The 24,427-nt window shown below is 42.4% G+C and overlaps 1 protein-coding gene across 3 annotated transcripts in view; it reads right to left on the bottom strand.

The window, feature by feature from the left end:
- Nucleotides 1–1,189: 1,189 nt before the first annotated feature.
- Nucleotides 1,190–24,427, bottom strand: part of CCDC169 (coiled-coil domain containing 169) — a 48,739-nt gene continuing 25,501 nt past the window's right edge. For 2 of the 3 annotated variants that reach the window (XM_075050567.1, XM_075050568.1), the window contains exon 8: nucleotides 1,190–7,375. In XM_075050567.1, coding sequence (XP_074906668.1) covers nucleotides 7,180–7,375 — 196 coding nt within the window. In that variant the 3' untranslated portion in view covers nucleotides 1,190–7,179. The remainder of the gene's footprint in view (nucleotides 7,376–24,427) is intronic. The other variant, XM_075050566.1, reaches the window with a different exon arrangement.

The raw sequence follows: 24,427 nt of genomic DNA, 5'->3' as shown, positions 1-24,427 counted from the left end.
GCTGACTAATGGTCTTTGAACTCACGGGACTGCAGATGTTTTTATTGAGAGGTCATGGTGGAGCAGGCCCAAAGTTGTCTTGCTCACTTAAACTCTGAACACAGTTTGGGACCTAATGCAACAAAACCACCAAAGTACATGATTAATCTCTGAGACCCAATGAAGCTGATTATTTGCATTAGTAAAGTAATGTATATGCAGAGGTGTATGCCAAAGACAGGTATTTAGCCTTGTCTAAACATTTTTGTGGAAAGATACACATTAAGGTGTTTGGATACCTCGGCAAGGTACAAAAATCTTACACGGAATATGTGTGGGACCAAAGCATGCATATTTTGTGCAGGAGGTGGTGTAGGGGGAAAGTTCTGCTGCTTGTAGTTTGTTGCCACTAACACAATTGTGAGTTTGCCATCAGCTGCCTGACTAATTGGTAAAGCTTAGTTTCTTTGGCTGTACCAACATCGCTAAATGCATTCACTACAGGGAGATCCCTGGCCCCACGCTACATAGTGCAGAATGGCTCCTGTCCGTACTGGGGGTTCCCCCGCTCAAAATAAGCTGGCTGCATCCACACTAGCCTGGGGCTTCCTCCTCAAGGACCTATATGCTGTCCCAGTTGCTTAGAGATATAAGAGGTTTTTAATATCTTTTATTTTCTAGTTGAAATTTTCTGAAAAAAATATAAGGATCTTATTTCAGTCTATCAATCAAGAGCAATATTTTTATAGCATGAAACAGAAGGCATGTATTACCTGTCTGGGGGAGAAATGTAAGGTTGCCTGAGGCTTCAAAGGCTGCTGAGAGTGGGTTGGAAGAATGTAATGCAGGAGTTAGAACTTGTGCAGGCTCATATATACATCTTTGGAGAATGGTTTTTGGACTGAATTATCCCCAGAACTGCATCTAGATTTTGTTTTGTGGGGAACTAAACGTTTCAGTCTAAATGAGTGCTTACTGCTGAACTAATGTATACAGTATTGATGATTAGGGAGCCAAGACCCAGAAGACAACTGGGGGACTAAGATATCTGGTAGTTATGAAGTACCCCTTGAGAACAGATTAAGAATACATGATTCCCCATTAACCATTCAGAGAGTCTAATAACTCTCTGAAAAAATACAAACAAGTCACCTGTGAAAAATGACAATATGAATCTTATTGCTTTTCCTCAGACATTCAACTGCTGCCATATAAAACTCTTTGACAGTCTCTCTCTGACACTCTCTCGAGTATTAAAAATAAACACATTTAAAAATTATTTTGCCATCTCCTGTTATCACAGGCTAAGGCTGACTTTTAACAAGAAATACAATTTCAAAGAAATCAAGGTCAATGGCTTGCTCTAAATTAATTCCAATCGTTTGCATATCCCCTTTAGTATCGGTCACGTTGTTTGGAATCAACTGCTTGAACAACATGGGTCTAGGTTTCAGCTTCACCAATTGTGTAATTATAAGAGGCAACATTTTATCTCTTGTTTTGAGAAGTAAAAAAATTAATTTATTCATACAAGTAGGTGTGAGAAGCACAAAAATGTGTGAGCTTGGTGTTGGGAGATCCTCCCTTGACTTCATTCAAAGCTGTAGGAACACATCCTCTACAGACCTAAGAAAAGTAGTCATAAAGAAGGTGGAAGCTTAAAAAGTTGTTTGTGCTCTAGGCATCTGAACCCTTTCACAGGTGCCTGTGCTTCCCATGAAGTGCCCGTGGGGAATGAGGGACACCAAAACAGACTGCAAAGTTAGGTGAAATGAATTTCATCCTAAGTGTCCAGACCTCTGTAGGTTTTAGGTATGAGCCGTGCTGGGGTACTTTGCCTCGTGAAGGCTGATGCTTCCAGACCTGCAAGGGCACGGGGTATTATGGATATGCACTGAAAGCATTGCAGGCCAAAGAGAAAGGATGTTAGTCAGCTTTAGGTGGCTCGGTGTTTAAAAAGCAGCTGAATAGGGGGTTGCTGGGATCAGAATTTCTTGCTGTCCTCCACATACTCAATGAGAGGAGAAAAGTGACTAAAGAAAAACCATTGTGACCTGTGAGAAAACAAGCAGCATAGTCAAGGAACTCACAGAGATGGGGTAGATCACAGAAAAAAAGTACCAAGATGCTTTTAACTGCACACCACAGGTGCAAAACCACAACTGACTGTGTTCTTTGAGACTGTATTTCACAGTTATATAAAATAAATGAAATAAAAAAAAAAATTAAAAATCCTTCAGGTTCAGGAGAACTGTAATCTTATTAAATACATGTCCTAATTGTTCATGTTTTACCAATTAGGTAAAAGTCTTGTGAATCAAGTCCTTACAGAGCAAATTTAATTCACATATTTCAAAGTTACTGAGAATTTATTTCCTAATAGAAGCTCTTATTATCAAATTGACTATTTTAGCAGAACAAGGCTTCACCAGAGAGTAAAAATCATTTGTTTTATAAAGGGAAGCTCTGCTATAGTTACTCCAGAGATCTTCAGAAACTATTAGAGCACTATACAAAATGATTTATTTTAGAAACTAAAATTGATGTTTTTATTATGCTAGATACTGGAAAAATAAGTTCCATTAGACCAAGTAATATTTATAGAAAACAAGATTTAGAGAAATCAGTTTTAAGGCAAAAATGATTACATATTACGTAGCACCTTGTGAACTTCCATGCTATTCTGAACTGTTTGAAAATTGTGGGTTTCATAGATTAAATCTCAGATAAGTTAAGCTGTGCTTGAATAACTGTCATGGTTTAACCCCAGCTGGCAACTAAGGGCCACGCAGCCGCTCATTCACTCCCCCCCAGTGGGATGGGGGAGAGAATCAGAAGGGTAAAAGTGAGAAAACTCGTGGGCTGAGCTAAAGACAGTTTAATAGGTAAAGCAAAAGCCACGCACACAAGCAAAGCAAACCAAGGAATTCATTCCCCACTTCCCACGGGCAGGCAGGTGTTCAGCCATCTCCAGGACAGCAGGGTTCCGTCACATGTAACCGTGACTTGGGAAGACAAATGCCATCACTCCAAACGTCCCCCCCTTCCTTCTTCTTCCCCCAGATTTATGTACTGAGCATGGTGTCGTATGGTCTGGAATATCCCTTGGGTCAGTTGGGGTCAGCTATCCCGGCTGTGTCCCCTCCGATTCCTTGTGCCCCCCCAGCCTGCTCGCTGGTGGGGTGGGGGAGAAGCAGAAAAGACCTTGGCTCTGTGTAAGCACTGCTCAGCAGTAACAAAAACATCCCTGAATTATCAACAGTTTCCAGCACAAATCCAAAACATAGCTCCTTGCCAGCTACTATGAAGAAAATTAACTCTACCCCAGCCAAAACGAGCACAATAATTTAAAAAATAATTTAAATAGTTGCTTGTTCATGCCAGACTTTCACTATAGCAAATAAACCCCCCCAAAAAACATCAAAAAACCAAAAAACTTTGATTTCTTTACTGTGTTATTCAACAGTTTTGGGGGCTATGGCAGTCCTAAAATCAAGAATGGTTCAGGAATAAAATAGGGTAATGAGGATTTAAGTTGTATGTGATGGTATTCAACCTCCAACCTTGTGTGACCAGATATGACACCAGCAAAATATCTATATCTCAGATTAATCCAGCATCGCAAAAAGGTAGAGTAAATTAGGTGGATCAAGATACAACTTCTTATGTAACTTATCAGATTTGGATGACAAGCTGTAATTTAGATTAGCAGAACCCCTGCATTTCTTAATCATTAACATGCATTCCTTCATTGTGGTTTTCCTTAACAAAAGCTTAGCTTTGTTTCCCAATAACTCAGATCTATGCTTATGTGGTCCCCCCAGAGAAAAGAACAATTTCACATCTGAAAAGGAAGATTTGTAAAGAAATGAATAGCGTAGCATTGTTAAACAATATATTTTAAGTATTAGACAGTAGAAGCTTACTGAGCCATACACGACAATCTGGCTGAGCATCATCTGTCTGAATTTGGCCTGTTGCTTTTGTCTAATACCCTAAACATGTTTGGCTCTGTAACATACACTTCCGAGCTTACAGTCTAACAGGGACAGAAAAATAATTTGATAACTAATTAATATTTGGAAGCATTTGTGTATTCCAAATGTTTTGATTGTATAAAACAATTTAAAATTAATATTTAGTGTAACAGGTTGGTTGTCTGAATTGGTCATAAACCACAAAAATCTTAATTTTTTAGTAAAACTTTCAGCACAACAGTATTGTAGAGAGCATATTCTTCAAACAAATCTTTAAATAAGGATGAGAAGATTGTAAAAAGCTTTGCAAAGCAGGAAGAAGACAGAAGGACAGAAAGGTAATACAGAATAAGCTGGACAACAAACTTTTCATTTTAATAAAATGGCTCATAATAATACATAAGATAATAGAGAGTATGTCCTTTCCGCTATCTCAGATTGGCAGCCCATTCCGAAGCAGCTCTTTGAGAACATCCAGCTAATGCTGTTTTCTGATAGGGACTCCACATAGGAGACATCAAAATAAATCTTGATATCTCTGACTATGTTCTACAATATTGCAGCAAGAAAAGATCCAAAAAAACCCCCATCAAAATGTCACAAGGAATAGATTTACTCAGTGGTATTGGATCCACATTCCCTGGAACATGATAGATGCATAAGCACACTGTATGTATACGACTCCCACATTACTTTTCTGACTGGTGTTGCAGTACTGCCTTATTTATATACTAAAGAAAAGAAAAGTGTGTCCATTCAGCTGTGTTCATGAATTTAATTAAACTGATTTTAAAACGCAAGTAATGTTCAGATTAGTCTTCCACCCTGCATTCCAACCAGAATCTAGATTGTCTTCTGTGCTTTTCTGACCTACGGGATGATTTCCACAGGATTCAGTAGGGACAACACTGTACATATTTGTAGACTATTTTCAGATTCCATTTTGGTGACGTCTAGAAGAATCTGTATCTACTTGTGCATGAAACTGCCAATTCCTCGCATCAACACTGACAGTCCACAGGCAATCTAGTGAGTTAAACTAATTAGGAAATGTATTTTTTTTTCAAAAATTCTTGATTTGGATACTAAGTCACTTTAGATACCTGATTGCTCTTAGGCATGTCACAATATTCTCAGAGAAAACAGGCGAGGCTTTTGCCACAGTAAGATGAAATCTGACCAAATATTTATCAGTCATTTAAAACTTCTGTGTGATTATTTGCTTCACTCTATACAATTTTATAAGTTAAATGTGTTAGCCTCTTTATTACATCCACTTCCCACTTTGACAATGCACAAGAACTACACGAAATTGTTTCAAATCAATATTGGACTTAGTGTGTCAAACTTCTTAGTGAGTGGTTTGTTACTATGAGTTTATATTCCAGCACTGTGAGCTCAATTGTTTTCCAGTACATTGTACGCATTATTTTACAGCAAAGCTTCAGAGGCTTTTCTGCTGCTGGAAGCCTTTTGCAAATTCATTCTGTTTTGACTGGACGACAGGATGTCAGCAGGGGATGACTAAAAACCAGCAATAACAAAAAAACCCTTTCCTCTCTAGGAGACTCAAACTCAGCTGGAACACAGACTTCTTGTTGGATGGGAAGGAATTTTTAATTATGTAGAAAGAATAGCTGAATAAAGGAGAAAATGTAAATAATTAACGACTGACTTCACCCTACAACAGCAAGAATTCCTCTTGAATATATTTAAACATAAAATAATTACTATAACATTTCAGAGTACGGGAAACAAACTACTTTTTCAGGTACTTTTTTCTGTGTCCTGGAATAAAACACCCCAATGTGGCTGTCACCGAAACATTTGTAAAGGGAAGAAAATCCTCTGAGTGTCCTTATGCATATTCTGATTAGCTCATGGAAATGTCAGAGTCTTCGCACACGTAACTGGTGTGTGAAAGTCTTCAGCAGTGAATGGAAGAGGAAGGAAAAAAGCCTAGATGGTCCACCTTCACTGTAATCCCATAGCTTTTGTAATCAAATGGTACTATCCCTATTTAGAGAAGTTGAAAAGCTAAGTCCGGAATAGAAGTTAATGGAAGAAACAGGACAACAGCTGTTAGAACTGAAGGAGGACTCGGTGATAGTAAACAGATTGCCAGCGTGCAATGATCGGCCAAAGCAAAGGACACAAAACAGTGACGACAGCAAGAAATTCTGAGCTTCAGTACGAGCTGGCACATTGACGATGAATGTAATTTCTAATATGATCAGTTCTTCAAGATAAATCAAACTAGGTAGAGCACGGGGTTTCCTTCAAAAAGCCCGAACCCTAACAGCTAGAAATCCCTCTTTAAAGAAACCTAGGTAAGCTTTGTATAAAAACATGGTGGGCACCTGAATACCACACTGACTTTCAAGGCAAGGAAAGTAAGATGGATTCCACCCAAAGTATTCCTCTTTTCTCCAAAGCCAGTACGTCCATGTCCTTCTTGTACTGGGGAGCCCCAAACTGGACACGGCGCTCTACAGTTTCACAAATGCCAAATTGACAGGAAGATTTTCTTCCCTGGACATGCATGCTGATGCAGCCCAGGAGGCTGCTGGCCTTCTTTGACGCAGGGGTGCATTGCTGGCTCTCGGTCAACTTGTCCAGCAGAGCCCCTGCATCCTTCTCTGCAAAGCTGCTTTCCAATTGTTGATTCCCAGCCTGTGTTGATGCCTGGGGTTTTTCCTGTTCCAGAGGTTGGAGATTGCATTTGTTTTGTTGAAATTCATAAGGTTTCTGAGGTTCTTTTAAATCCCTAAATCAAATTATGTTCAACCCTAAATGAACTGAATTGTTCATAGATTTAAAAATAAAAAAGGGACAATAAAAAGAGATTTTCATTCAGATGGTTCTTGGAAGCATTGCAAACCTGCAGGGCTGCACTCTGCTTACCACTGAGTAATGTCTGAATGAAACTGGTGAGTCTAATAAATAACACCTGGTGCTCCCCATGCGATAAGTAGTTTCAACTAATAGAAGGTCAGTAACTCAGATGATACATTTCTTCAGTTTAGCTTCAAACACACTATTTTGCTTTGACAAGGCAGCTGTGTAAAGTTATTTCACTTCAGGTGGAAATGTAGGGTTGAACAAATCTTCTCAATTATTTTTTGAAATTTCAAGCTTCTTAGATCAGGCATTTTCATACCAAAAGCAGACATTCTTATTTGTGAGCCTGATGTCTGTTCTCCTTTGTGACACTTAGCTTTATTTACTGCCTGTAGGCATGAGTAGCTACAACCATTTCAGGAAAACAAGATGTTACTAGTATTTTTATCCTGCAAGTATCACCAGTAGAATATATGGCTTTCAAGTTCTCCATGGACCACAAATGATGATACTCTAAACAGCCTTTAATCTTCTTATCAGCATGAATTTTACTTCTCTGCAAACTGACAGCGCTCTGCCTGAAATTAAGAAAAAAGGAAATGGTCTTATTATTGCCTTTATTACTTGCAGCACAGTTTCTCCTGCTGATGGCAAGGGTAATCAAGGTGATGGAAACCCACACACTTAATTCTCACTCAGTATATTAAAAGATGTCAAGAAACAAATCCTGAGCTCCTTAACTTAGATAAACCTCAACTGGAAAAAAGAAAAAGGTTACCTGAACAATAATTTGCACTTAAGATTAACTTAGGCACACAGTTGTCACTACTTTAATGAAAATTCAATACATTTTTAATTCTGGCTCTCAGTATATATTTAGGCTGGTAATGCCATATATAAACTGAGTAAAATAAAATGTGTAGTATTTTACCCAGCCCAGATAGCCAGACATTTAATGTAACACATTTATATGATAATGCTTAAGAATTTACTTTAGCAAATTGCAAAATTTGCTTTACCCTGATAAACTCTCTCTCTATACGTACACATATTTCAAACTGTGTTCTACAGTGCTTCAAAACATTGACTGGGGTAAGATATAAGACCCCTTAAAGGTTAGTGAGAAGAGGTATTCCCTGAGGAGAACAAAGGGAGAAGGAAGGTCCCTGAGAGACACTGGTGAGGCATTTTCAAATGACGAGAAACTGCTGGCAGCACCAGAAGCAGCAGAATTAAGTGATCTTGTAACCTCTTACTAATGCTTACATTTTTGTGCCTAGCTCAAGCCTCAGGACAGAGACTGTGTGTTTTTGTTACCTTTCGTTTATTTCACTTTGACTGATTTCCCGTTGTTAAATAATTCAGACCAAACTATACACTACACTAGAGCATATGGTTGTAGTCCTTTCCGTGCATATCCCGCGCATAGCACAAACTCTGGTGGAGACAAGTCTAACCTGTGCAGAACATTACCCACCTTCTCCTGAGAACCCTTGTGCTCTACGAGTCCATTCCCGTGGCTTGCCTGCCTGTAGACCAAAGGTCTGATCCTGTTCTTACCTGCCAGCTACGGTTACCCTAGTGGCTCAGGCTCAAAGTTTGCCACCAGAGCTCACACCCAGACTCACACAGACACAAATCCGGACCTATGGTCCCTCCAGTAGCTGGCTCCCAGACTCTCACCCTGTTCTGGCTTGTAGTTCCCTCGTGTCTCACACACACAAACATACAAAAACAGAATAGAGAGCACCCTCTGCCAGGAAAACAGTAATGAATAGTGTTTAATAAGAAGACAGGACAGACTGCAGGGATCAGCTGCTGGGTTTGTCCAGACAAGGATACGACCAACAACTTATTTATACATAGCTGGCCCCTATTATCCACCTCTCCTCTCCATCTTCACATACTTGTTCCTTCCAAATCCATCGTGGTCCCTCCTTTCCTCACCTTTTCCCCTTCCCTTAAACAGCCCATCATACATTTTGCACTTTTCCAGAATTCCCTTCAAGCCTCCCACAAAAAGTTTTACACAATCCCACAAGCCTCCTCAGATATCCCCAAACAAGTTTGCTCTTTCCCACGAGACCCATGGTAAACACGTTCCCCAGCCCTTCTTCCCAGTTACAAAGTCCTGGTTGAAACCCCTCAAGGCCTTGAGTGGCTCTTTCAGTGGCCCGTCCATCAGTGATCTGCGCGCTCTGGTCTTCAGGATTGTCTCTGTTATCTCCTGTCCTCACAGTTTGTGTATCTGGGTGTGGTTTATTACTTCTCCTGTCTCTCACCCTTGTTTTTTATGGTGAATAACCATTAACCAGCTATCCCCACAAAACATGTCCTTTCATCCCAGGTAGTTACGCAGCCTTTACTTCACCTGTGTCTTTTACCTTCCATATACCCTTTCATTCCACACATCCCTACACAGATTTATGACCATTAATTTTAGGCACTCAACTGAGTTTTCTCAAAGGTGAGAGGGGAATTTCAGTGAAAATGCACTTGCCTCAAAACCAGGATCAGTTTCTAGGAGGAAATGTCTCTCTCTTTCTTGTCTTGAGCGGGAATCTTAAGACCATTCTCCCAACTTAAGGAGGGATCATGTCTCTTATAGGCTGATAATTGGATAATTTCCTCAACATGGGAAAACTAAAAAAACCAAAAAAACAACCAAAACCCAAACCCAGATTTTCTAACTCTTTCTAAGATTTCTGGAGTTCACCAAAGTAATATTTGAAACATGATTTTATGTAACAGGATTTAGTCAAGAAAAGTCTATAGCATAACAAAATAGTTACCTTCTTTGTTCACTGTTCATAGTACAGGTCACTACAGCCTGGCAGCAGGAAATCTGACAGCATATTGATGTAGTTGATCCAGAACCACTCCACTCTTCTTGTACATGTACAAACAGGTTTTTTCTTCGTTTTTTTTCCCTTCACTCTTTCCAGATGCATGTCCCAAGCAGTCTTTCTCCTCCCTTGCTCACATTGGCAAGAGTTGGGAACCACTAGATTGAGACCAGCAAGATATTGGCCTTTGAGTGATGAGCAGACCTTGCATCAGCGTGAAGTATTGTCCCCTCCATATTCTGAACCATACATGGATCCCTGCACCAGCCCCATTGATAAGTATGGTGCATCTCTGCATACAATCTCAAAAAACCCCACAACCAACAGATCCTGACCAGTCAGATTTCGGCATAACCCTGGCAACTGTGCCATGCTGCAGTGACAGAGTGCCTTCATTCATGAAAACATCTGTCTTAGTAAAGCTCAACTTGCAAATATGGAGAAACGAGAAGATTCTGCTTTGTGCTTCTGCATGCTTTAAGAGCTGCCTGTGAAAGGCAGGGGTGAGGGCTGAAGTTAAGACAGTCATTAAGGAAAGTGGGATTCTGGCATGAAGAACTGAGCAGTGCAACCTGCACTCACCCACCACCAGAGGAAAGAGTAACTTACCGTCTTTTTAACTGCAACTGCTTTCCTCCTCTTTCTGTATTCCCACATTGCTCAGCTGCAGGCTGGCTGGCTGGGCTGATGGGAAAGTGAAGACAGGCACGTGGGTAAAGAAAAAAAGACTGCCTATAAACCAGCCCTGCCAAGGTCCCCAGCAAGATCCTCAGGACAACTGACAGCGCACACCAGTGCTCAAAGCACCTTTAAATTTGATTATTCCTGCTTGTTCTTGGATGGAAAACAAAAGGTCACTTAAGTCAAATCTGGTTCGAGTCTCATGAAGTGGCATTGTAAGCTATCCACATTTCTTTGACTAGGGTATTGATAGTGACTTGCTGTAGTCTTGCACTGCCTCTCTTGTTGGCATGTAGCTCCTCTGGCAGCTGTGCTGAGTGAAAAATTTCCCTTGGAGGCTTCTGCATGGTCGTTTCTACTAAATTTCCAAGAGACGTATTCTAGTCTGTGTTGCAGCTTGTTAGAGAAGGTGATTGCTAATCCTCAGACAGAAGTCTGGCCCCGGTTTCTGGAGAGCAAAGCACTGCACACACATAAATATACAACTGTCAGAGTGGCTTCTGGGAGTAGCTCCAGGTAACTCGTAGCAGAGTGCCAAGGGACTTAGTCTTAGAAAGCATCTACGACAGATCCGCTCGGTGCCTTTATAATGACACGTATAGCCACACAAGCAGCACTCAGAAGACCAATGACCCAGGCTATTATGAGACTCAGAAAAATTACTCCTGACAAGGGGCAGGTTATACACTCGCCAAGTTCCTCTTCTTGTGCATGTCATACACCTGGTGTATGGACACTCAGCAGTGAAGAAGAACGACTGAGATAGAGGCCCTGAAGGACCCACATCTGTCAGGAATACCTCCGTGCCATGACGTGGGCTGGTGGTGCTGGATGTCCAGGCATTAGATGCCTCTTATGAGTCCTTTCATTGCTTTGAAGTGTTTTTGCAGTATAACTATGGGAAAAAAATCAGTTAAGCACCGGGAAGTATTTTTAGGTAGGGTGTACAATATTGTAAAGCATCCTAGAAGGAGTTCAGAGTGCCCGAGAAATCCCATCTCAACTATACTTTGTATAACCAGATAGTGCCTGAAGAATTAATATAACATCATTTTCCCCCTTCATTTGCCTCAGAAGATCAAACAGCTGTTCGTGGTAATAACTTCATTTGGTTCTCTAGTTAAAATAATTAGAAGAATCTATATTCCCCTTGAAAGCAAGCTGTGTTGCAGTAGTTGCTTAATGCATTAACAACAGCACTCACCATCTTGGCTTCTTCTGGTAGGAGGAAAGCAGCATGAACTCTTCCCAAGGAACACAGTCCCATTTCACTTCCCATGCCCTGGCTTTGTGCCACAGTGGAGGAGTTCATAGACAAAACTGTTACGTTCCTTGAAAACTAATGTTCACAGAAGCTGTACATTACAACATTTGGATTAACTAGTTATTGATAATATTTTCTTTAATTCATATAGGCATAGGTCTTAAAATTGAGGAAGTACATGAGAAAGCAAAGTGAGTCCACTGTTTAAAAAAAAAAAGGCAAGTATTTACCCTCTAGAAGAATTGCTTGTTTCTTCCTTTTTACTTTGCTTCCATGTATTTTACTGCTTTTTTGCCCCGACTCGGCATGACTCAGATTTTTCAAGTTAAACCAAGTTAAATAATATATTGCTTCCTCTTCTGTCTTTTACAAAGCAGACACTAACATTGAAACATTCATCTGTAATGTTTGCTCTTTACTCTTTGCATTATTCTGCATTAAATATGGGATTGTAAAACAAGCATTTAGAAACCTTATAAAAATAACAGCCATATCAATTACAAGTTTGAAAATCATAGAATCATAGAATCAGAATCATTTAGGTTGGAAAAGAGCTTTACTTTATCCTTCCTTTTACCTGCTCCATAGTGCAGTGACAAATCACAATCTATCAGTCAGAGACCTTTCACTGTGATTTTTTTTATTTTTTTTTAGAAATCTTACCTATTGGGAGTAATTTAAGGTGCATTGTCTCTTTTCCCTGCCAGCACATGGTGAAGTTTCAAACCAGCCCTGCTGATTTACATGGCAGTTCTGTAAGGAACTCTGCAGTGGCAGTCACGGTGTTTTGCTCGCTGGGATACATTTCCTGCTAACTCATTGCTGGAAGTTTGAAAATGCCTTGAAAGAAGACAGGCCTCTCCTTTCATCCTTCCAAAAGCTGGGGGAGAAAGAGTGTGCACTATCATGACAGTCATACCACTTTCCTGCCCATCTGGCTAAATGTCACCCTTTTAAAAATCCAGCTTAAAGATCATTTTAACAACATGTGTCAAAGGCAGCTTCTCAGGTGAGCTGGATGGTGTGGAAAAGTAGATGTCAAATAGTGACTTACAGACATAAAAACATGGAGAGTGCGAAGCTGAGAAACCACACTAATGGACTTCAAGAGAAGTTTAGAGTTTAATCTCCTCCTTGTACTTTTGGTCTATTTTTGTTCTGGAATGAGGGAAAAGTTGGTTTTCACCTTTCAGTTCTTATGCAACAGAACAAATTTAGAAAAATGTTTACATTTCTTCCTGAAGGTTTTTGCTCTGACTGTGGCTATTATAAAAGTGCCATAACAACAAGAGCTTAGAAAAAAATGTTTCATTTCCCTTACGTTGTGCAAATGACAGCACTGTGTGCGTATCCAGTTCCCTCTGCCAGCACAACTCAGTGAGTTTTAAGCCAAATAAGAGACCCTTTACAACTCAATTGGTTCTCCTTGCTTAATAACCACATTCTCCTAAAACTACCCATTTGTCTGTCTGATGACAAAAAAAAATTCAAAGAAAAAAAGAGAAGCAAAGAGATGGGGGAAAACATGGACCACAGGCAAGGTTAGTTCACTTGCCAGCTCTTTGAAGAAGGCAGCAGAAGGCAGCAAAAGCAGAACAGTGTCATATCATTTTTTGTTGTTTGCTCTGCTTTTCAAAGTGCCTTGACTATTTGATCTCTAGGGGATAGATGCTGTGGTCATTTTTCAGCAAGAGGCTTATCTTTATATGCCACTTCTAGAACTACATTTCATAGTTAGTGGCGAGACAAACTTTCCCTACTGATCTTCAAAACAACTTACAAGCAAAATGGCAAGCTATCACAGTATCATTCTCTTAATTTCTCTTTCTGAGCTCACTTTTACATATCTTTTTTTTTTTTTGATCACGGTCTCTCAATGACTGTTGGTGCTACTTGACCTTTAAATGTCAAAATCCATTTGAATGGCACTTACTGTGAACTCTGCAGCCATACACCATATGTGAATGGCTAATGCACATAACAATCAAGAGATATATTTCATGGTGCACAGCTAGGCTTATGAATTCATTTTATTATTCCTATCACCTCCCCACCCCCATGAAAATAAATTTTCAACTAGCTACTGCTATTTTAAGAAGAGAGTAGGGAGAGTATATACTGGCAAGCTGATTGACATAAGTCAGCTAACTCTTCCAGCTAAAGGTCTGAGTCTGCAAGCTGTTTCTTGTGGGTGGATCTCTGTGCTTAGCTTGAGAAGCCTGCAGAATTTAAAGTGATATCAACTACAGCTATGCTACAAGGCATAAAGTCTTACTTTAAGTTCCTCAAGAAAGAACCACTTACAAAGTAAAGTCACTTTGCATGTTATTATCACCCCTTCCCATTTGCTCCTGATCAGTTTTAACATATAAATATTCTGTATTTTAATTTTTTGTGTTTGTCACATTGGGCAACAAGAAGAGGCTTCTTTCACTGCATCTACCTGCAAGGAATCTGAAATCTGAACCAAATATCCCATCTTTTTCTTTGAAAAGTTATGGGGAAAGGCAGAGCAGGGAGCCAGTCATGAAGAGGAAACTGACAATATTCCCAGTACAGTCGACAGTTTTATTCAGGCTCATCTCTCTAACCCAAAGCTGTTTGGCAACGATTCAGTCATAATAGATGTTCTGTACCCATTTCAGCTAGGACAAAATAGCAGATTTTGTCCAATTCTCATGCCAGCAAAAAAAAAAAAGAAGACAAAAGGTCCCCTTCCTCCATCAATTTCTGAAGCCAAACGTGACAAATTTTGAAACCATTTATTCAAAATTATGCCCGCGGTATGCTGCAGAAGAGAGGACGGATTTCCACCTGTGGGCATCCTTTTGCTTGCAAAAGTGGACTGGCCTGTTTTAGCCATTGGAAGGTCTTTCTGTCTACAGAGAAGAGGTTTAGCTTTCAGGAAGGGAGAATGAAAAATACCAATTAACTTGCCACAATTTCTCTCACTCACTTGGTCTAGACTGGCAGAAATGCTGTCACAGAGAAACAGGGTCGGGGCTCTGCTGTGCTGCAGAAGCAGTCCACAGCCCAAACAGCCTGTAGAAAACCAGGCATTGCAGAAATCTGGGTATAACATCTTTGCAACTCAAATAATCCAATTTTTTTGGTGTTCAAGAAATGCGAGCATGCACAATTTCCACCATTCATTCAGTTTTTCTTGTTTCATCTTTCTGAGTTAGAGGGCACGGACTCATTTGCAGGTTTTTACCGCTGATGCCTGTCACGTTGAGATGGAGACACCTCTAGAACATGACAGAATTATAGTGCTTACAACACCCACAGGAAACAGTTGTTATCCCACAGGCAAGTGAGAAATTGAGTCACCGTATCATCATCGTCTCCTACAGCCCAGCCGAGTGTCCTAATTATAACATCATTCCCTATTCAGAATCATCTAAGTAAAATGAAGCCTTAAAGGTAAGGACCTCCGGAGTATTGCGGAGCCTTGCCGGCACGAGCAGCTGTCTCACGTTTGAATTACGGACATCTAGGCTAGGTCGTGACCTGCAGGATGACCTCAGGAGGTGCTGTGGGCCAAAGCAAGGGCTGTTCAATATTCACCCGATGAAGTGCTTTACGCTGAAGCACACGGGGCACGGCCGCCGCTGGGAACTTTCCACCCAGCCATGCAGAGCTCCCTCCCCTGCGTTCACTGTACACACCCTGACCCGGCTCTACGTAGGTTTGCTGAGCTTTCCTCCCAGTCAAAGGTGCTAATTTGATTACTTAATGGCCTTTAGAAAGCAAATTTAAAAGTAATCAGCTGTTCTCAGCTGAACCACTTCTCCTTTCAGAAATGTTTTCCCCAGAGCTCAGCTCAGATGAATGGGATGTTGTCCACAGAGCTGTATGGCTTGCCTGCAACTTCCACCCACCCTCCTGAGGAAGGTACCTGATAGTTAAAGGTACAATACAGCAAAAAGAAAGAAAATCCTCATTCTACAAACCCAAGAAAATCCTCTTTCAGTTAGATAACTGTCACCTGAGAACAAATTACAGGGATCGCAGATTTTTGTGGTTTGTCATACGGTGCAACCTCCTCCAAGTGGGCAGGCGTGCTGCTCGTCCACTCCCCACCGAGCCCTATTGCACTGGGAACACTGGTAATGGTGATGGGGACAGGTACGCACAGAAAGCAACACCTGTATTCCTCTCTGCTGAAAACAGAGCTTTCAGCAGATGAAATGGTGCCTTCTACCTGAAAATTCAAAGACAAAACCAAGACTCATAAATAGAATGAGTCATTAAAAGTCATCAAAAACCTTTGGTATGAAGTATTTCCCACAGATTACTTACCGTGTCTTTTTTGTTGGAAGTAAAATACATATATTAGAACAATAAGCATCAACATTTGGTAGCATGTTTCATTTTTTTTTCATAGCAAACAGTGTCCTTATTCCAGGGAAGCTGCAGTCTTAGACACGGCACGTGTCCCCTAGGCTGACTTTGATTTACTGCCTTTTCTACCAGAAAACTCAAGCAGCTTTTCTCAAAAACCATCTACATTTCTCAGGTTTGTGATTCCACTACTCAGTTAAGAGCCAGGTCCCTTGAAGCAACTTTAGCATGCAACTATGATATTAGCACCTTTAATGCTTTCACCACAGTCTTGGTTTAAAACTGCAGGACAAGCTGTGTACAAAAAGAAAAGGCTTATTTGATAACAGTGTCATACCTGGAGAGAAAATCTTCTGCTATTCCTGCACACACTGAAGAAGCCTAAACTTATCCTTCCAGAGAGTCACCAGCTTAACTAATCAGCTCATAGACAGAATACTTTAGATATCACTGCTTTGTTAAAATTGTCAAAATCACAACTTCAGGCTCTTTAATATCGGTTGTGTCTAAGGTCAGTGAAAATGCAGAAGAGGGAGAGTGATCTGTTTTATTTAACATAATGCTTCATAGGCAACAACAAAGAGAAAGAACTAACCTGGTAAGAGCATCACTCCGAGACATGTACATATTAGTACTGCGGATTTGCCAGGGAGAGGGTGGAAAGACTACACAGAACCTCTTCAGCACGCCTTGTTAAGGACACCTTTTCCTTTCACTTGATTATGATTACTCTCAGTCTTCTTGTACACATACATTTCATAACCTAAAGTGGTATTTAAAAAACCCCAACCTATTTTATTTAACCATTCCAGCAGAGCTTCTTCTGTTTATCAAACACCAATGAATTCTGGATGAGTGTGGAAAACACGAATGTTGCGATGTACATGCAATGACATCAGTGACGCATTTATTTCTGCACTGTGGAAAACTCTATTAACAAGAAACTATCAAAAGGCTGAACGGTTCCAAAGACATTTGAGGGATCTGAAATGGAGTACAGCACAGAATTTTCTGGTTAAGCTGCATTTCATCATCAAGTGGCCAATAACTGAAACGGAAGCTCTCCCCAGAAAGAGCTTCCCTATTTGGCTTCGGTAAAATAAAGCAGAGTTGACAGGAGCTCTCCACCGTTCCTGGTCATCATCCTGATGACTGGAGTACTGGCTCTCTGGCTTAGGCTTCCCCCCATTTAGCACCTGAGTGCTGCAGATCTCATCCTTCCATTTCTAACTTTTCCCATTTAATGTACAGAGAGCATCAGTGCCAGATCACTCTCTGGAACCTAACTTTCAAGCCCTATATAATTTGGGCCCTCTTTGAACCTACTCAGTAAAGTCCTTTGAAAATCTGGCTCTTAACGTAAACCTTAACAACACATTCTGTATTATTTTCTGCTGCACCCTCTTTTTAAGGGTCCAGGAATCCACTGGATGCTGTTTGTCAGACAGTCTTTGCACAGATATATTGGGCAAGTACCTCAGCTATGCTTACACTCCACAGCTCAAAAGGAATGCCAAAAGCATGCACGTTTACTTTAGAACATCTTCTCTCTCTTTTTTCTTTATATGAGAATTCAACCAGCCAATTAAACTTGTTAAGCTTTATCTTTGCAAGTAAATAAATTATGCCCTCAGGAAGCCTCTTTTCTTTCTTCCCTAGCAGAAGTATGTTCCTTGCCTCCGAGCACAATCTTAGATTTAAAATAGTCCCTCAAAGGTATTTCTTAATTAAACCTTTCAAAGGCTTTTATAGGGTAACCTTCCTCCTCTCCCCCCACTTTGTACCAATGCTTGTTTTAAATTGAAGTTTATATGAAGTTTGATACTACAATGTTTTTATAGAAATGCTGAACTTCCCTTCAAAATAACTCATCATAGCTTGTATGGACCAGTTTTGTCTTTCATTGCATTAATTCATTGTTTAGATTTTAGGGGGGATTGTTTTGGGTTGGGGTTTTTTTTTGGGTGGTGGTGGAGTTTTCTGCACATCATCAGAGCTTTGGCTGGGAAAGCAGCAGGGTGCTGTTTGTCCTCTGTAGTGTTAGCATGTTCTTTTTTCCATTTTCTGTATCTTTGGGCACAGACCGTTCCTTCTTTCCTCCTCAGAAATGCCATGGGCACTGCTCCTAAATGATAGTTCCCAGAGACCAGACAACTAGTCCATAGAGCCGTACCAAGCAGTAAAATTCAAGTAATTTCCAGTTGAAGTTTTGATGGTGAGACAAGAGAGGGCAGACAGTTCAAAAAGGACATAGCAGGCACCGCTGCGGCCAGCGCTGGCATTAGGAAACAGATGGTGCTGGGAAATTACCAGGCCAGAAAATAATAATTGAACTAGCCTATGACTCAGGCTTGCAGGTCACCAACTTTAATAAAATGAGATGGAGGAGTAAATTTGCAGTACTGGGAAATGCTATGGTGAGAAAGTGTGCGCTGCAGATAGCAAAGAACAAAAGAACAAGCAATTAAAGCAATTAAGTAGGTAGGGGAGACTACTAGGAGGAGCAAGACAGGTATTTTTGCCAAGGTTTTTGGAGCATCTGCCATGAAAACTGCTATAAGTTCCCCCACTGAATGCCAGCCCAGGGGACAGTGAGAAATGCCAGATTTCTGCAGAGGCTTTAGCACAAGTTCACCTCTCTTCCACCTCTGTATTCTTCTCAGCCTTTTCAGGAAATGCTAATTGCAATAATGTCCACATAGTGATAAAATAAGCCGACAACGGAGAACACTCAGCTATTCTGAATCATGAAGTACTGTCAAATACTGATCTCTAACATTAAAAGCGTGTGTGTTGCTATAATTGTTGAATCTTCTAATCGTCCCACCTCCAAAATGTGCGGCTTCAAGTTCTGTGTGGGATCTTAACACGAAGTCTGGGGGTGCCGGCGGGAGGACAGGGTAAGCGCATGAACCCACCACTGTGAGGGGACTGGTACACGCGTGCCGCGTGCTAAAACCGTAAACCCCGGACTGCCGGGAACAATCTGGGGCATGATAATCCCTTAATGAGCAACAGCAGGTGCTGAAGTGCTTAAAGTAAATCACTCCTGCATTTTAGCGAGTTGTTACGCGTGTCATCGCTGTCAGCGAGTGCAGATCTGGCAGGGCTGGCGGCAGCCGGTGACCTCTGCCACCCAGGGCTGGGAGCTGCTGCAGGGGATCCACGGGAGGGCAGAGCCTGTCCCACCAGCCTGGTTCTGTAACGCCAGGGTTGCGGTTCTTCTAATTTTGATTGGGTTGGAAAGAGGTATTTTTTCTCTGTCTCCGTCAAGCCTTTTGTTGATTCGGATTGTTAGGAATTCCCATTACTTGCCCAGTTTAGCGTGTCTGTGGGTACACCCAGAAACACCAGCCACCGGAGAGGTATTCCTACAAATTAAGAAACATGAGCTGCGGCAGCGATCAGCGCAGCACGATGCGGTAAGCTTTCAGACTCGGTGCTTCGCTGCGGGGGCCCGGAGCGGAAAACACCGCACAGACGCGCGGTCCTCTGCTCCTGCCCCTCTCCTCGCCAGCCACGGGAAGGACGCTCGGTTCCCACGGCCCGCCGAGCCAGGACGAGCAGCGTCCATCCTTGCCGTTCAGGTCCTGATGAGGGACCAAGGGCTTGGCCCGAGATGTGATTTCTGATGGCAGTCTAAGGCAAGGCAAATGATTTCATCCAAACATTTTAAGTGTCTCTGGACAAATTATTCTTGCCCTAGAAATACATTATACTAATGAAGTTACACTGTCAGCCATTGCAGGCCTGGCAGGAATTGCAGACTATTTTAATCCTCCAGGAACATACTTGCCAAGCCAGTAATTTGACTTGTCATTAGTAAATTCCTAGCTCAGCTTTTTAAGAGACAGGAACACACAAAAAAGTATCGATCTCTAGGTTATTGATTCCTATCACAATTGCTTCAGATTTCTTCTAAGGTCTGTAGCAAATTGATCTATGGGCTGTATTTTCCCACTTGTATATTAGAGGTCCATAGGCTTTAGGGAGGGCTTTTTAGAATAATGCAGCAGCTTGTTGCTTTGATTTCAAAAGAGCATGGAGCTTGCCAAATCTCTTCAAAGGGAAAGGAAAAAAAAAAGCTAATTTGTCCTTGTAACTGCTGATGCAACATGAGAATAGATCCATGGGCCTTGTAAATACGATGCTAAAAGAACAGGTCCTCTGTTGTGTGCTGGGCTGCTACCAGAGGAAAAGATCAACCCAAAGGAGAGTGAAACTGCAGCTCAGTCTTTCTTCTTGGCTCAGATTCTCTACCACTGATCTTTGGTGACACTCTCACTAACCAGAGCAAGAAAAATAAAGACATTTTCAAGAACAGGATTCAACCTACCTAGCTACATGCTAGACAGGTTATTCTGAATTTGTCATCCTGTATTCTCTTTCTAGTCAGTGGAGAGAAATCCAGGAGATGTGTCATCTGATCCATTTTAAGCATCTTTGTTAGAATGAGAGGATCTGCTCTCTGAAGGTGTCTATTTTTTCCCATTGACTACACATGGAGTATACAGTGATTAGCTCAGACTTAGATGTATGACTTTTAAGACCCAAGCTGGGACAGATGATTCCCCATGTTTATATATTGTATATCATATTATACATCATATTTCAGAAGTCATGGCAGTCCCATGACTGGAAAGGGGAAACATAACCCCCATTTTTGAAAAGGGAAAAAAGGAAGACCTGGGGAACTACAGGCAAGACAGTCTCACCTCTGTGCCCAGCAAGATCATGGAGCAGATCCTCCCGGAAACTATGTTAGGTCACATGGAAAATAAGGAGGTGACTGGTGAGAGCCAACACGGCTTCACTAAGAACAAATCATGCCTGACAAATTCGGTGGCCTTCTATGACAGGGTTACGGCGTTCGTGGATAAGGGAAGAGCAACGGATGTCATCTACCTGGACTTGTGGAAAGCATTTGACACTGTCCCGCATGACCTCCTTGTCTTTAAATTGGAGAAACATGGATTTGATGGATGGACCAATTGGTGGATAAGGAATTGGCTGGATGGTCACACTCAGAGTTGTGGTCAATGGCTCGATGTCTGAGTGGAGACCAGTGACGAGTGGCATTCCCCTGGGGTCGGCATTGGGACCGGTGCTGTTTAATATCTTTGTCAGTGACATGGACAGTGGGATTGAGCGCACCCTCAGCAAATTTGCCAACGACACCAAGCTGTGTGGTGCGGTCAACACGCTGGAGGGAAGGGATGCCATCCAGAGGGACCTGGACAGGCTTGAGAGGTGGGCCTGTGCGAACATCATGAAGTTCAATAAGGCCAAATGCAAGATCCTGCACATGGGTCGGGGCAATCCCAAGCACAAATACAGGCTGGGCAATGAGTGGATTCAGAGCAGCCCTGAGGAGAAGCACTTGGGGGTATCAGTGGATGAAAAACTGAATATGAGCCAGCAATGTGCCCTTGCAGCCCAGAAAGCCAACCATATCCTGGGCTGCCTCAAAAGAAGCGTGACCAGCAGGTCAAGGGAGGTGACTCTCCCCCTCTACTCCACCCTCCTGAGACCCCACCTGCAGTACTGCGTCCAGCTCTGGGGCCCCCACCATAAGAAGGACACGGACCTGTTGGAGCAGGTCCAGAGGAGGACTAAGAAGATGATCAGGGGGCTGGAGCACCTCTCCTGTTAGGACAGGCTGAGAGAGTTGGGGTTGTTCAGCCTGGAGAAGAGAAGGCTCCGGGGACACCTTACAGCAGCCTGCCAGTACCTCATGGGGGCCTACAAGCAAGCCGGAGAGGGACTTTTTACAAGGGCATGTAGCAATAGGACAAAGGGTAATGGCTGTAAACTGAAAGGGGGTAGGTGTAGATTAGATATTAGGAAGAAATTCCTCACTATGAGGGTGGTGAGGAACAGGTTGCCCAGAGAGGTTGTGGCTGCCCCATCCCAGGCAGCGTTCAAGGCCAGGTTGGATGGGGCTTGGAGCAACCTGGTCTGGTGGAAGGTGTCCCTGCCCATGGCAGGCGGTTGGAACTAGGTGATCTTTAAGGTCCCTTCCAACCCAAACCATTCTATGATTCTATATTTCCTTCTTTCCCACTTCTGCTCTTTTTTTAAGATGTCTCAGTATCCTGTTCCTAATCAGCACAGGATGAGTCAAGGGGCACACCCTTGTTGCTTCATCTCTCCCCCAAAATAACCCTTCAGCTGTGCATTTGTCTGCTCCCCAGCCTGCACTGCTCCATTACACTGCACCATTCCTTAGCAGATTCCCCACAAGACACTTGCTAGCTGGGAGGCGAGACCAGACAGCTGCAGGGGCAAGCGCCTGCTGTACAGCGTGGTGGGGGAGCAAGGCACGTCCTCGTCCACACCTCGCAAGGGGTCCTTCTCTTTTCACGGCTGGCATTTTTTCCTTCGACAAGATTTGCACAGCAACTGGTGACACTGCTGGGCTGTGTTCATTTTGAAACACCCCAACATGAATCCTTACCGGTAATTCTTTTTAATAAGATGCAGCAGCCACAGCTTTAAGTTTCTGCACCAACATAGCACCAAAATTACTCATTTTCATTGTAAGACAAAAGAAAAGCCCTTTGATTTAGGTCAGGCTTACTTAGGCTCATTGTGTTTTTACCAGTTGGCTTCCTTCCAGCGCTGACGTATTTATCTTCGTATCACTTTTCAGCACCAGAAACATACTATTCTCCCCACTTTACAGATGGATTCCTGAAGCAGAGTTCACCTTCTCCCAGGCAACAAAGGGAGGGATGAGGAAATTACGTGGGAACCGGCGCATAGGAACTTTACCAGCCTGGAAATGAAGCTCTGCTGCTTCCATCAGGGAAGATGGCACCAAGGAAGTCTTTGATAAGGAATCCGGATGGAGCAGTGGCGATCCTCAAACATTGGCCAGGCCGTGGCAACAGAGCACTCCTAGCTGCAAAATCTGAAGAAACCTCATTGCCTACGCCTGGAAGCCCAGCTCTAACTTGGGAACTGCCCAGGTACCCCTCGGCAGGAGCACAAGCAGCAGATTAGCCTCCCCTAGCTAGGTGCACTGAAGCATCTGCAACAAGTCAGCACTGTCTTCTCAGCCCTGTTTTGTCCCTGGTTATAACGGGAAAAGGAACTTCACCTGGGGGTAGCCCCCCTCAAAGAATCTGCCTTTCTAGAGGGAGAACTGGAGATGCTTGAAACAGTCCTGTGCTTAGGGGAGCGGACTACTGTCCTTCTCAGTCCTCAGCTCTATACTGGGGGTGGATAGAGTGCAACTCCTGTCCCCGTGTTACTACCATCAGGCGTACACCTCTCTTCCCATTGCTGTCAGGTGATGTGCCAACATCTCTGGTCACAGGAAGCATCTCCGAGAGCTTGGTAAAGAGTGTCACAAGCACCACAGGAAACTTCTGTCAAACAACGGCAAGGGCACAGCTAAGCCAGCTAGCCGTTACCCGTTCTGCCAGCCAGAGGACACAAAACACACCTCGATTCTCCTTCACAAGAAAGCTTGCAGAGTCTTAACAGTCTTTTTAAGAGGATGCTGCCAGCTACACAGAGCATGCCACATGGAGGACAGGACTGTGGTGGAAGCCACCTGTGTGACAGGCAGCACCCAGAACGGATTCGGAGGTTCAAGCCATTCCAACAGCTCAGCTGGTGAGAGGAAGGCACAGCTTGGGTGAGCCCCATCCGTGGAGCCGTACATTGGGGTGCACATAGAACCATAGAACGCCTGCTCCCACCTGTGTGCTGCTCCGTGGACCCAAGATACTCCTGTGGGCTCTGTGTGGTTCTTGGGTGGTAGATTAGGGCACAGATTAGTGAAGTGCAGAACTGTAACCTACAAGGAACTACATATAGTGTTTGTATCTTTGGAAGAGAGGGTTAAAGTGATCTGCCGAGTTCAATGGCATACCGCCAGCCTCGAAAAGCCTCATTATCTGGTCTAGAGCTGTCTGCTGTTGGCATGACACCTGTATGTATGACACAGCCATTAGCTGTGATTTTCATCCACGCACTTCTGCTTCCAACCAGAGTTAGTTCAAATTACTCTTTATGTTTGACACCAGTCTGGCAAACAGTAGAAGCTTAATAACACAGAGGTTCATTTGTTTATCTATCTATCTATTTATTTATTTATTTGCTTGCTACTGTGTCTGCATCACATTTCTAAAAATGCCTGTGCAGCATTTTCCACTACTAGGAAATGTATTAATACTAAATTACGCATCTCGTCTTTACCAGTGGAGATAGAATATCACAGGAATCAGGGAAGCTGTGAACTGTACCACCTAGTCAGTTATTTATATGGAGAACCCATTAAACAAAGTATTTAAGCAATGAAATATCTCACTTATTGTTAATAATATCCTGAATATAGGAAGCTCATCACCCAAGTTCTCTGGAGTCTGTGGTTATGCTGCATAATTACATAATAATCAACCACACACTCAATGCCTATCCAGTAAACATTTTAATTTTATTCTGTCATAGAGGAATACGGTGGTGCTATATTGATTTATTAAAAA

Source organism: Buteo buteo, chromosome 18, assembly GCF_964188355.1.
Source record: "Buteo buteo chromosome 18, bButBut1.hap1.1, whole genome shotgun sequence".
Taxonomy (NCBI): domain Eukaryota; kingdom Metazoa; phylum Chordata; class Aves; order Accipitriformes; family Accipitridae; genus Buteo; species Buteo buteo.
The sequence above is the reverse complement of the archived record's forward strand: the minus strand, read 5'-3'. Positions and strand labels throughout refer to the sequence as shown.